The sequence below is a fragment of the Sminthopsis crassicaudata genome, chromosome 1 (assembly GCF_048593235.1).
Source record: "Sminthopsis crassicaudata isolate SCR6 chromosome 1, ASM4859323v1, whole genome shotgun sequence".
Classification (NCBI taxonomy): domain Eukaryota; kingdom Metazoa; phylum Chordata; class Mammalia; order Dasyuromorphia; family Dasyuridae; genus Sminthopsis; species Sminthopsis crassicaudata.
In genome coordinates, this window is record NC_133617.1 from 100398872 (window position 1) to 100413909 (window position 15038).

Sequence of the window (15038 nt, forward strand, 5' to 3'; positions counted from 1 at the left end):
ATCAATTTACGACATGGGAGACACTGACCCAGGATCACCCAGTTTAGTGTGCCCTTATCAGAGAAGATGCTGTGCTCTATGAGCAAAATAGAATTGAATTATCTCAGGAGAAATGTGAGATGTACAAAGTTAGAGAGACCACTCCAAATGTTCATATTGACTCTAAATTCTTGTGGCAGAACATTCCGAGCTTATATTTGTTTGATCAGCCACATTGTAATTTAACTCTAACAGAGCAATGCCATTTTGGTTCTCTTCAAGAAGGAAGGACAAACAACTAAATAACCAACTGAAAAACCAACTATGCCATGTAATAACCTTTTTTTTTGTTTGTTTGTTTGTTTTAGTAATGCAAAAAATTAGCATATATCCCTATGTTAATTCTGGAGATACATTTTAAGCTTTGGGGAAAACTAGACTACATCCTTCATTTTAAGCAAACTATTTCCTACAATCTCATCTATCTCAAGGGAAAAAAAAGAAGAAAGAAAGAATATAGGGCTATATGTATAAATAATATTTAGCACTTTTTAAAAATCTTCTAAATAAACCAGAAGAATGTCCAACTTCCATATAAGTAGCATTTACATGGTGCTTTAGGGTTCATAAATATAAACTCATTTTCTCCTCACAATACACCCTGTGAAGTAGATATTATCATTATCCCTATTTATAGATAAGGAAACTAAGGTAGACCGAGGGTAAGCCACATACCCAAGATTGAATTTGAACCTGTCTTCCTAAGCCCAGTCTATGTCCTTTACCCAGCAAGGTTTCTAGTTACTAGCCACTTTCCAAATTTATCATAAAGAATGATTGTTAATAGTAGATTTTTCCCTCAGAATTTTACAGAACACTAATTTTGTTCTTTCATTAATATCTGTTATAAAAGGCATTATGCATATCTGATGAGGAAATGCTATTCTAAGTAAACTCATCTAATATTTGAATTCAGTTTATTTTTTATAAAATGTAGAGAATCAAAAGATTTTTTTTTAAAAAGGACTGTTTCTAAATTAAAAAAAAACAAAAAAAAAAACTCCTATTACTGTAGGAGAAACGATGTTGATTAGACAAGACAGCTGTCGACTCCTGGTCCAGAACCTAGAATACTTTGTTCATAAATTTCCCTGAAGTAAATCTTAAATCTTCCTATAAAATTTTTCCTGCTGACACTGAAAACCCCAGGGCTAATGTTAGTTCTGACTCAAAAGATAACTTACCACTTAACAGATTTCAGCCAGGAAATGGTCATTAAAGGTACTCTGTTTTTTTTTTTTTTTTTTTACTTTGTTCCAAAAGTTAAGTGGGTTTGAAGCCTTTCCCTGGCGTTCTGAGTGGATTACACCAGATAATTGGATCTGTTAACAATGAATAATATTCTTTGGCCTTTCCTAGTCTCCAATGTAAAGGAAAGGGTTGAGCAGACAAAGATAAATATATTTTTCAGACTATTTTGGGATATAAATGTACATAGAAGCCAATTTTACAGCAAACTTACAGCCTGCAAGCAATGTTTATACAAAATCCACTGGACTTGCTGAAAACTCAAGTCGCTGTCAACAATAACAAACAATAAATTTGAACTCCCATCTCTCCAACCTAAGAAATTTTTTTGAGAATTCTAGAAAGGAAACTGAAAATGTGTTAATTAACCAGTTAACATGGTCAAAAGTTTGAAAACCTTCAGTTGAGGGAAGTAATTCAATTAAAAAAAAAAAAATAGGGGAAAGGAAAAATCAAGCATTTCTTCCTAAAAGCTGCTTTTATTTTAAAATGATATAGGGAAGGAAAAGTTATTGAAATTTTAAGAATGAAATATAAAAAGTTTATGTTTCATGATTTACTTATCATCACTTATCTTTTACTCCCCCAAATAATTTGCAAAGATATAAAAATTTTGTATTAAATTAATTAGAGTAGCTATTACAAATCATTTACATTAAGACTAGACTCTTACACTAAGAATAGGCTGCCTCTGTTCTACCTTTGATCTATACTTACTGGCTGAATCTGGGTAAGTCTATTTTTAAGTGACTCCAGGAAATTTTCTAGAAGTTGCAGAGTAAGTAATGAATAATTCTTGTCCTCAAGAAGCCTGCTATCATCAACATTTGCAGACATATATATACATACATATATATATATATGTATGTATATATAAATAAATAGGTGCATACATACATATGTATAGATAAAAATGTATAGGTACATTAGGTAATGTTAGAGTTCATGCCATAGTAGTTAGAAACACCAAGAAAGTTCTCCTGGAGAAAGAAGCTCTTGAATTGAGTCTTAAAAGAAGCTAGGAACTTTAAGAGACATATATTTTGGTTGGAAGACCTTCAAGGCATGGAGGATTCCAATAAAAAGCCATGGAAAGAAGAAATTGAAAGTGGGATCAGAAAAGAAATCAATTCCACGCAGCAAAAATTATATTCACTGAGTTTAGGGACAGGAGGACTCTGTTCTACCATTTTCTCCCCAAGCTCATAGTATAGGTGAAGCAGCCTAAGAGTCAGGAAGCCTTCTGTTCAAATTCTGTTCCTTATATTCTGGTTGTGTGCCCAGGCAAGTTAATTAGCCTTTATATGCTAGGTTACTCTCTAAGATAGAAGTTGCAGAGACTTGTATTGTCTTGAATTGGCATAGGAACTTTCTTCACTCATCATCACTGAAATCACAAGTCTTATCCTATCCTTTTCTAACATTCAATGCTTTGTGTATTTAATTGACATTATGAATGACAGGAGGTATAGAAGAAATAATGATAATAAAGCATAGTAATAGTATGTTTTCCTAAAACATTAGTCTTTTACATATCCTCATTTTCGAGAAGTTCCTAGCTTCTTTTAAGACTGAGATGAAATTCTCATAACTGATCTGGGTTAGTCCTTAGAGAGAGAATATAAAGACCTTTTATGGATCTTCTAGAACAGTGATCCTCAAACTTTTTAAATAGGGGGCCAGTTCACTGTACCTCAGACTATTAGAGGGCCAGACTATAGTAAAAATAAAACCTCACATTCTGTCTCCATTCCTCAGCCCATTTGCCATAACCCGGCTGGCCTCTTAAATGTCCAAAGCAGGTCATAGTTTGAGAACCCTTGTTCTAGAATATGGTCTCTACTGGCATAAGCTTCAAGAATGCAGTATCATCTAATTTGGAAACCAGGATGAAATTTTGTGAAAACATTAATTAGGACATTTATAAGTTTATTAAAGTACTAAATGTGTAATCATTGTTTGAATAATTTAGTATACTAGACATCATATTTTTAGATGAAACCAACTTATTGCACAATATGTAACATAATTTGGGGTTCTTAAATATCAGTAATTTAAGATTTACAAAGGGAGATAATTCAATTCAGTTCAACCTAACAAAATGTATTAAATATCTGGAAAAGTTTTTCAGTTTGATGAGCTATAAACATGCAGTTGTTACATTTAAAAATTAATTTTCCCAAACTATTTCTTCTTTTTCCCCAAATGGTCTTCCCTTCATTGCTTCAATTTTTTTAGAAACTTTTTCTGTATTGGAGTTTGAAAAACTAAATAATTCAGACTCAAAGGAAGTTTCTTGAGATTATTTTTATACAGTTTGTGGTGTCTATCTATCAAGTTAATTGGATGATTATCCCATTTCCAGTTGACACTTTGTTATATAGTATTTTGGAGAACAACCTCTCTCACTCATCAATTACATTCTTAAGTTTGGTGTCATGGCTGCGTATATTACAGATCAGATTGTTTTTAAAAGAGCTTGTTAAAATCAGTCATAATCATGTCAGAAAGCCCAGGATAAACTAAGAGATGAAATGATCTACTGGGCTTAGGCAAAAACTATCAACTGAGACAGGACATGCTATAACTAAAAGTCATTTTGTTAATCCAACTGATCCTTGATCTAGATATCAACGGTCAGGAAAAACCTGCCTTCAAAATATTGAATTAGTACAGGACAAATACCTTATGGTCTCAGCCATCAACATCTCTATGATGAAACTTTGGCCATTCATTAATGCATGCAAGTAGGCAATATAGGCATTCTTTTTAGAGGCAGAATTTTATAAAGCAGTAGACCTAGAGTCAGGAAGACCTGAGGGAAAACTAGTCTTGGGAAAGAAAGAGTCATTTGGCTAGTCACTAACACTGAACAAGCCATTAAGCTTCTGTGTACCTCATTTTTTTCATCTGGAAGATGGTGGTGATAATATCATCTTTTTTTCAGGATTATTGGGAAAATAAAATAATATCATATTTTAAAGTGCTTTACAAATTTAAAATGTCATATAAATATTAGCTATTTTAGTTGTTGTGTCTTATCCAAATAAGAGCAAAAGGTACAACATAGAACATAGATTAGAAATATAATGTCAAACATATTCTTGCTATTCTTTAGCATATATTCTGGGTTGTAAAACTCACTTATCAATAGGAAGTGTGTAGTAATTCCACTTACAGGTTGTCTTTGTAAAGACAGAAAGTTTAGAATTCAAAAAACTACTATCTATTTTTACAAGATATCTACTTGAATATTCAACTGAATCTGTGATTTCATCAACTTGGATGTTTTGTCTAACAAAGCATTTCCAACACATCCACACCTCCCCATCCTGTACAACATTGTCTATGTCCTCCCATATGATCACCATCCAACATCCAAAATATTTGAGGTCTTCCTCAGTTTCTATAGAACACTTGGGCTCCCTACTTTTTGTCTCTTACTATTGCCCTTTAGCTAACCCACTGTCTCTACCTTATTTAAATTTTCCTAGTCTTATTTTCTACTTTTATTTATCTTTGAAGTTACTCATTGCTTATATAGAATAAGCTATTTACATAATCCACCATAAACCTCTGCATTACCTTCTGGCCATTTAATCTTATTCAAGTCAACAAATATTAAATATAACTACCATCTAAAATAGTTATAGAGGGTGAGTGGGGGAAATAAAAGATTTCAATGAAACAGAATTCCTGCCTTCATGGAGCTCATAATTTCAGTTGGAGTAGCTAGTGTTAGTTATTCTAACTGGAATATAGCATAAATAACTATAATCACTTTAAGTTTTATTTTAGAAATTAATAAGACACTTGCTACTAAGGGAGATCCAAAGGGGAAGAAGATGGAAGCATCATGGAAATCATCATGAATGTGGTAGCATTTGATTTCGATTTTGAATCATGAATACAAATTCAGAGGTAACATACTGCTTAAAGTCCAAGGAAACAAGCATTACCAATAAAGGAAGCTTTCATACTTACTCAACATTTGAGTAAGAATTCACCAAAAGGAGAGAAAGAAGACAATTGTTAGATACTGAATACTGTAAACAAAAGCACAGAAGCATGAGACCCTAATATATAGTTGGGTGTAGGATAGGGAAGAGGAGTAGAAAAAATTTTGGCTTAAACCTAAAGCGAGACAAGTTTAGATTAGTTAGGCTAGATTAGATTAGTAGGCTAGATTGACGGACTGTGGGAAGGTTTTCAATTCAATTTAACATTTATGAAATTTTTTTTTGATCAAAAACTGTGTGATATCTGAGGAAAACTTATTTTTCTCCAAGTTTATACAAAATCATACACATCTTACAAATTCAATAAGAATTCTTCTTGTTGGCTTGTATGTGGAAAGCATCATTTTCCAAAGTTAGAATGAAATTTTAAAAGTAGTTCTTTTCTGAATTGTTGGCCCCAGAAAAGCTACTTATTGGAAGTAGATTTATGGATAAATAAATAGGTTTGATACAAAGAATAGCAACCCTTGCCTGAATGATAAGCAAGTTGGCTAATGAAACTATTTAGTCTCTTGTACCCTTAAAGACAAGTAATTCCTTAGATTCAAAAAACCAAGATAAAATATGTCTCATGGAAATGGATTATGATTGAAGGAGCAGCATTGTCATTCTGGTGGACTCCTTGGGTTGATTATCTCTTAACATTGGAGTCAGAGGCAGTATTATAAATGTCATTGGATTCAGAGTCAAGGGACATGATTTCAAATCCCAGCTCTACTTTTCTTAGCTATGTGGCTTTGTATGGCAGCTAGATAGCACAACAGAAGAAACGTAGAAGTGGAGTCAAGAAGACCTGAATTCAAATCTGGCCTCAGGAACTTACTAGCTGTATGATCCTGGACAAGTTCCTTGACCTCTGTTTGCCTCAGTTTTTTCTATCTGCAAAATGATAATACCCATTCCTCGGGGTTGTTGTGAGGCTCAAATGAGATAATTATAAAGTATTTACCAAAGAGTCTAGCACATGGTAGGCCCTATGTAAATAAGTAGCTTTTTAATTGACAGTAACAATTATTGTTATTTAATTGATATATAACAGAGACTAAATGTCATTTGTCATTTATATTTTATCCATTTGTGGGTTCTATACTTTTAGAGAAATAGTAACAAGTTAGAGAGTATGTAACAGATAATAACTAAGAGAGTAGCTCCTTAGGAAAAAAAATATTATATGAAGTGAAGGAACTAAATATAATTAGTCTGGAAAAGGGAAGATTAAGAGGAATTACTATTTCTATAACATTTTACCTGTCTTCAGATTTTTAGGGGTTGCCATTTTGTTAAGGAAGTTATTTTTATTCTAGATTTCCTCAAAGGTTAACACTAGGACTACTGGGTATTTATTTGCTTCTTTAAGGATAGCCCTTTCAATAATTAGAACTCTGAATCATTGGAATAAATTATTTTATAAATTACTCAGTGTCATATCCCTGGAAATATTCAGAGAGAAAATGAATGATTACCTATCAGAGCTAGTGCACAAAGGACTACTTTGTTGATGATCATTTTAGACTAGATGACCTCTGAAATGCTTTCTAGCTTTCAGATGCAATGATTCTATGGTTTGGCATAATGAGATAGTAATTTGTTCAATGTTACTTTACAATTTTATGGAAAAATGCATATAACTAAAAATTCTAAAAATTCTTTCTGATAATTTTCTCAGTAGAATATGGCTTGAAAAATGTCAAAGTCTGTGATTACCTGAAGTCATAGGATGTGTACAGAAGATGATTTTTCCATTAATAACATAGTGAGGGGGAAATTAGACACAAAGGTACAATTGGCTTCTACTTCAACTCCATAAATTCCATGTACTAAATAAGAAAATTAATAGTTTCTTGAATGTAAGATTGGTATACAGCTTAGTACTGACACGGATTCTGTCATGTTCTACCAATTTGGAAAAATACTGAATCCTTAGCAGTTATAAGAAATGTTTTTGTTACCTAAGGAGCAGCTTGGCTGAGGACAGGGATGCCCATTTTCAGAGAAGTGAACACCAGAAAATGATTAGTGGGCAAGACAAAGGGTTCAGGGTCAGAACGCCTTATCAGAGTCAAGGGCATAGAAGAGTTTCCAGTTGCATCTATATTTAGGAACTACTTTTTAAGTATTCCTATGTAAAAATGAATATCTACATTAATTATCTCATTTTCTGATGATTGACTTAGAGCTCCCAAACATTGGAAAGAACTTTTATCTTCATAAAGCTATATTCAAGCAGTAATTTTTTTTCTTATAAGTTGTATCAATGCCAGTTCTGCAGAAGGAGACAATTTCTGAATTTTCTGAGCGGCAAAAATGCTACTTTCTATCATGAGATGCCAGGATTGGTGCAATAGAAAGAGTACCTGGGTATGAATCCCAACTTTGCACCTTATCATCTGAGTGACTTTCAGAAAATCTCTTAAATTCGCTGGTTCTTAGTGTTCTCATTTTAAAAAGGAAGAGATTGAGCTAGATGACCTTTGAGGTCAGTCTCAATTCTAAATGTAAAATGTTCAATGTCAATATTTTTGACTCAAATATGAGAGAACAACTCAGTCCCAAACTCTGGCATATCCCATTCATCATAATTCTGATTTTCCCATGTGTAGGTACAAACTTTCCTGGAAAAAAAATCTATCACTACTCTTATGACATTTCCTTCCATCTTCATCTTTCCAATTCTTTTATTTCTCTATTCCTGAGCCAATTAGATAAATTGGTCATGGAAGGGATAATTCCCCACAGTTCACAGGTCAGTTTCAGTTGGAAATAGTATCAGAAAACTGGTGCTATTTATCTAGCATGTTTCTGAACTAACTCAATTTTGTATTTCTGTGAACTGTTGAAGATAAAGCCAAATGCTACTGCTAGAAGTTTTATTCTGGTCTAACTATAGCAGAATAAATAAGAAAAAGCACAAATTACCCAAAATACTCTATGCAGGTCTCCCCAGTGAAATTGGCACTTGATAGGTATTTTTTATGGTTCTAAACTAAATGTCTAGGCAACTCACAATTACATCCAATAATGAAGTAGATTATTGGCACAGATCATCTCAAACCACAAATGGTATGTAAGTTATTGATGTCAAAGAATATATTATGGGATTACTTTGACAGCACATTGTCCTTCTGGTCTTACTTCTCTGTGTCATTTAAGATAAAGCTATCACTATTTTGTTCTCCCTTGACAAACTCACTAGACAATTTGAATTAGAAAAACAAGAAGACACTACAGAAAGAGAGAGAGAGAAAGGCAGAAGACAGACAGACAGACAGAAAGGAGAGAGAAAGAGAGAGACAAAGAGACAGAGACAGAGACAGAAAGAGAATGAGAACTTTTAACTAAAGTATATGATGATGCATTGTATAGAATCTGTACATAATAATTGAGAGTTGACTTTCTTGACAAATTATCTCTCATTGCTCTCATAACAGCAGATATGAATAAATCAAGAAAGGAATTCTGATTTGACTTAGCTGTTTTAACAAAAAAAATTCACAAACCCTCTGCTAAGAACCTTTTAAAACTAAAACTAAAAGTTCTCTTCTTCTGCCTTGAAATGAGCAGTTGCAAAATTAACTAGTAGCATTTGGCAGAACTCTTCAGTCAGGATATTTCCATTGGCCTGTTGCAAGAAGCAGTAACAACCAATGGGAACTGAGCTCTTGGCCACAGGACACATCCTTACTCTGAATTTCTTGCTAGTTTATACCCTGTAGATGCTAGAGGCATGGCATTGTTTTCACCATATCCCTCCATGTTAGCCTAAGAGAACATGTAGGTGATACCTGAAATAACATTTGTGTTCTGTAGAAGGAAAACTTAAAAGGGGAAACATCTTTGTTTTGAATATATATGTATGTATATATATTCAATTCCATGCCCTTTTGCTAGCCAACAGAGTTCTGACTGATAGTCAGTGATGGCAGTATCCTCACAGCTATAAGCCAGTTAATAAAAGCCCAACCAGAGCTGTATGTTCTTCTTTCGTGCTTCCTTCAAAGAGAACAAAATAGATTCAGATACCTGCCTGATGTTACAGAAACATTTTCCTCAAATACTCAACAGCAGACATATAAGACAAGAAACAAAAGCTGCTGATCTCCTTCTTCCAATGAGGTTCTTCTAATAGTATTGAATTCTGGAAAAAAGAGAGCAACACTTTGGTCTCTGCAGCACCTATCTTTTCAGTGCTAAGACTTGTCTCTATTTACCCTCTCTCTTCTTCCTAGCAGATGTGCTTTTATACCCCTCTCTCTTCCCTGAAATCCCTATCTTTTTTCTTTTGTTTGAAAGTTTATAATTACTAGTTCATTGGCCAAGACCAGGCACTTTGCTTGCAAATGACCATCCCTCTCAGAAAGTATTAGACCAAGGATGAAGAGGTTTCTTCAAATTTTCCCAGATTTCTGGCATATACTACCTATGGATCTGGGGGCAAGTCATTTAGTCTTTTGTGCTTCAATTTCCCTTTTCTGTAAAATGAGAAGGGTAGTCCATCCCCTCTAAGGTCACTTCCTTGAAATCTATGACCCCATAATACTGTAATTATAACCCCATTGGTACCCTTAGTGAAGATATAACTGAATACATTTCCATAAAATAATTTGGGGGCCTGAGATCATATAAAATCCTGCCCTTTGTTCAGAGATAATGAAAAAGAATTCTGGTCTGGAAAGTGCAAAACCTGCTGTCTATTCTTAGCTCAGTCAATTCATTCATTGACTGGGTGATCTTGGATGTGATTGTCTCTCTTAGCCTCATTTTTTTTTTTTTCATTTTGAGGTTATAATCACAAAAATTCTCTCCAAATTTGATTTTTTTTGATAGGCTAATAGATTTCTGACTAGTCCTGTGCACTGGGGTACAAGGTCACTCAACTTGGGGTCTTCATCTCTCAGATGAAGGCTTTTATTTTTATTCCAGTTTTGAAATTCTTTCCCTCTGGAAACTTTGCCCAATATATTTTGTGCCCTTGAATAGGGTACTGAATGAAATACTGGAGAAAGGAGCAGGTTGAGCATTCAGTGATACAGTGTGAGACTCTACTCTCCTCCCCCTTGGTACTTGAAGTATCAAATCCCCATACCCCTGAACTACTTCAGAGGTAAAAGAACCCCTCTCTCTCTCTAGACCACTCTAGTCCATTTTGACCAAATAGTACTTTTTGTCTTTTGCTTTGAAATGGGCTTCTAACTGGTTGTTTATTCATCATATTTGGATGGAAGATGCCAGGTCAATTCTTATTGTTATGTCAGCTTTGGTATCTTATTACCAACCATAGCAATCATACCATCTCTCAGCTGCAAATGCCAAAAAGGGTGGAGAATGCTTCTGTTTGGCATTTCCTTTTTCAAAGGATTTATTCTAGATTTTTATGAGTATATAAATGTGTAGTAGCTTATGAGCAAAAATTCTGTACTTGAGCAAATCCAAAATTAATTACTAAATTAATCTTGGAAAGGGCTGATTCATCTCTAACACTATATACCTCTGAGGTCAACCTCAGTTTCCTCTTTTATAAAATGAGGATAGAAATGCTTGCATTTCCTACACATATTTCTTATAAACTGTGAAGTGGTGCAAAAATATAAACTCTGTATACTAACATGTTGGTGGCCATCTATCCTTAAAGAGTGTTAAAAATGAGAGCCAATTCCAGATAGAAAAAAATGCAACATGGTACTTTATAAATTACCTCCCCCACAGCCAAATGAAAGACCACAGGAAGCTGTGAAATCTAATTCTGATTTCATGTTGGAGCAGATCGTATCTGTGGACTTCTTAGAATTTGCCTCTAGTTGGTTCTTTGCTTTTTTTTCTCTTTCTCTCATTACCAGGGAAGGACTCTCTTAGACACTGGGCCCAGATCTGAACTTGGGCAAGTCCCTTCCCTTTGGGCCACAGACTCCTCTTGATCTCAGTGATCTCTAAGTTCCTTTCCAGCTTTGACATGGTGTATGTGATGCTATGATTCTGTTTTCAAGCATACAAACATTTAACCAAAGGAATTCAGTGCACCTACACAGAGGGAGAAGTGCCCTCTCTCATATGTGACATAAAAGCAACAAATTGTTGTGCTGTAATATGTTTTTCTGAAAGAATTTCTGACTTTCCGCTTCCCGTAGGTTTCACTGAATAAAAATGCATGGAATACCATTACAGTTTGCAATGCGACATGATCTAAAAACATTGCATTTTTAAAAATATTTTATTTTATTTTTTAACCCAAAGGGGACTAGCAGGTTTATTCTTTGTGCATGTGCTTTCCCCTAGACTCTGGCTGCCCTAACAAGAAATTCAATAAATCTGCTTCCAAACCATCTTGCACAAGCTTTGCATGTCCAGTCTGGGCCTGAGGAAATTAACAAGAGAATAGAGCACACCATCGACTTACGGAGTGGCGATAAATTGAGAAGAGAGCATATCAAGCCTTTCTCACTGATGTTTAAAGACTCCAGCCTGGAGCATAAGGTAGTGGGGTCATGGTAGCCGCTTCTGTTTTATCAACGTAAATTGTTGTAAATATCCATGGGAGTAAAGACAGTGCTAGGATCTAGTCTTGCTTTTGTTTTGGCTTTTCTTTTTTCTTTTGTTTTCTTTTCTGTTTTTGTTTTGAAGTCATGAGTGGACTAAAGGCCATGGAAGGAAATGATGGTTCTTATCATAGAATCTATAGTAACTGAAGCAGAGATTCTTTTTTTTCCAGGCATGGCCATCTTCTATAAGGAGAAAAGAAAGAATGCTTCCTTGGATCTTCATCATTTCTCATTCAATTGATTAATGACTGGGTGGTATTTATGTTGGAATAAAATGGGAACAGCTAACTCTTCCTATTCCATCATCATCCCACCAAGTCCCTTTTCCACAGTGGTCAACTCCTAATAATTATACCTGGAAAATTAGAAACATAGCATGTGAAAAGACACCAAGGGAGTCAAGTGATGCTGACTATATGGCCCTCAGCAAGTCATTTAATATCTCACTGCCCTAGGCAATTACTTAAGAACATAAGTGACAACCCAAGTTGCCAATGTGCATCATTGGAAGTTTACCCCACCCCTCACCCCCTCTCCCCCTTCCCCCCATCTTCTGACTCCCATAACATAGGTCTAGAACTATATATTTTAAAAAATATACATATTACTTTTTGTTTTCTTAGTAGCTACTCATTCTCAGAATGCTTTTTGGTCCTTAATCAGAGCAGATACCAGCTGATGCAGAGTACTAACTTGCCTCTCTACAGGAAAGGGAAATAGGGAAGGTGAAATCTCCCAATGCAAGGAAACAGTATTGTTCTTTAGAACTGATCATTACCGACAACCTTCAACTCAGAGAAGCCAGGGGAGTCCATTATCTGCTGTGGTTCCCCCTTGTCAGTGAGCAGAGGCCTCAGGGAAGAACAGCAGGGGACTTTCCAGCTCAAGGAATTTAGTGCCAAGCTCTGTTGAGCAATTCTGTACATCTTAGCTCAGCTGCCACAGTGACCATCCATCACTCAGCTTAGGGATCATCAAACCAGCATGAATGAGCACAGACTTGTTCAAGGTACACTCAGAATTTCCTTTTTTAAAACCATCTTAAAAATGAAAACTCAGGAGCAATACTCATTCATGTTTGATTTCCAGTTTAAAATGCCTGAGCATTAGTGAGGTACAGAAGAAAAGGCAAGACTGATAGCTAAAAATGCAATAGCCAATATAGCTAAAAATATCAAGAAACCTTTGTCTCAGTTTTAAAATCAGATGTACTTGCTTCCATTGGAAGGTCAAAAGAAATGGGAAACAGACAAAGGTTTGTTTTATTTTTTTAACAAGGAATCTTTAAGATTAGTCTTTCCAAAATTTAATTTTTTAAATGGATGTGTCAATAATCAAAACAATTTCCGGTTTGGTACGTGGATAGAGCACTGACCTTGAAGGAAGGGATTAAGGAATTTTTAAGCCCCATATACAGTGTGTCAAACACTTCATAAATATCATTTCTTTTGATACTCACCATGCCCTGGTGAATAAAGGGCTATTATGAATTCCATTTCACAGTTGAGGAAATTGAGGAAAGCAGAGATTAATCCCATGATTATATAACTAGTTAAATGTCTAAAGCCAAATTTGAATTCAGGTCTATTCTCACTCCATACTTCACTGTACCACTTAATAACCAAGCTCTTTTAGAATAGTGTTAACAGTTGAGTCAGGAAAACCTGGATTCAAACCCTACCTTAAATTTATTAGTTGTTTGACCCTGAGAAAGTAAATTTCATCTATGTGAGCTTTAGGTGAGGTTTTTGTTTTGTTTTGTTTTGTTTTTTCCAGTGCTAAGTGTATAATCCTGATAAATAATTTTTTTTTTTGTTTGGATCATGAATTCTAGGGTTTCTAGGCAATTCTATACAAATATATTCAAAATAATTTTTGATTTTAGTTATATCTAGTTGGTGCCTCAGTGAATTGAGCACTGGGCCTCCAATTCATTCTCACATACATCCAAGCGATATGACCCAAGACAAGACACTTAATTTCTACCTGTTTCAATTTCCTCAACTGTAAAATGGGAATAATAATAGCACCTAACTCCCAGGGTTGTTGTGAAGATCAAATGAGATGATATTTGTAAAATGCTTACCAAGTGCTTGACACATAGCAGGTACTTAATAAATACTTGGAAGTCTGGTTGTTACTGTTATTGTTGTTGTTGCTAATTTCAATTGTATAACTAAAGAGACTTGTGAATTTCTGAGGAGAGTAACAATTGTACAAGATTGGAGATTCCATCTTTTCCTGTAATTACCCATGGGTAATTGATTTTTAAAATGTATTCTGGGAAAGAAAATTCTGGATTGTAACTCTATAATCAATCAATAAATAAATAAATAAATATTTATTAACTGGCACTACATTAAAGACTAGAAATACAAAAAGAGACAAATAAACAATCCCTGACCTCAAGTAGTTTATAATCTAAAGTAAAAGATATGATATATGTAAAAATATGCACAAGACAATCAAAGGTAAATGAAGGTGTATAATTTTCACTTTTATAGGATTCTGTCCACACAGCCAATCCAGATAATTTAGATTAAAATAGATTTCCATCCAAAATCTCAACTTTGGCTGTATAAATGGACCTTCATGGTTCTGAAATCAATGATATTTCTCAACAGACATTATACAGTTAAACAAAGAATCATTTGAAGATACTATGGGGATATTCAGCCCAAGGAAAGGAAGGGATAAAAGAGGTAGAGGATGGAAGGGGATCACTGACAACTGTATTTGAGTATTTTAAAGGTCTTCACTAGAAATACAGATTCAATTGGCTCTGGTTAGCAGTTATAGAGGTAAATTATGGCCTACATTTTGAACTACTTCAAAGTCAAAATAGCTGTTTTGGGAAGGAGTGAGGAGGAGAACTGGGAACAGCAGGGATATTTCCAGGAAATAGGTATTTTTCTTATAGACTAAACATCTCTTCAAATCCTCTTTCCATTTGCTCTTTGGGAGCTATTAAAGGTGTATAGAAAAGTATCTAATTGTGGATCTACAGGTTGTCTCTTCTGACCCCAGGGGGAAAAAAAAAACTGTTGTGATAGATGCATCCCTTAGAGTGTAAATATGGTTATTTCAGTTTTTTAACCAAAGAGAACTGGAAGTTTGGGTCCCATTCTCTGCCAATGATTTGCTATGGGGAAAATGATTTAAGCACTAAACCTTAACAACTCCTGTAAAATGAGGTGTG

The 15038-nt window shown here is 34.6% G+C and overlaps 1 protein-coding gene across 2 annotated transcripts in view; it reads left to right on the plus strand.

Annotated features, from left to right (window-relative positions):
- Positions 1-15038, plus strand: part of ADCY8 (adenylate cyclase 8) — a 411706-nt gene that overhangs the window by 263405 nt on the left and 133263 nt on the right. Inside the window, exon 8 of one of the 2 annotated variants that reach the window (XM_074265464.1) lies at positions 11577-11774. The exons of the other annotated variant lie outside the window; for it this stretch is intronic. Within the exon in view, the coding sequence (XP_074121565.1) occupies positions 11577-11774 (198 nt within the window). The remainder of the gene's footprint in view (positions 1-11576; positions 11775-15038) is intronic. 2 annotated transcript variants of the gene reach the window in all.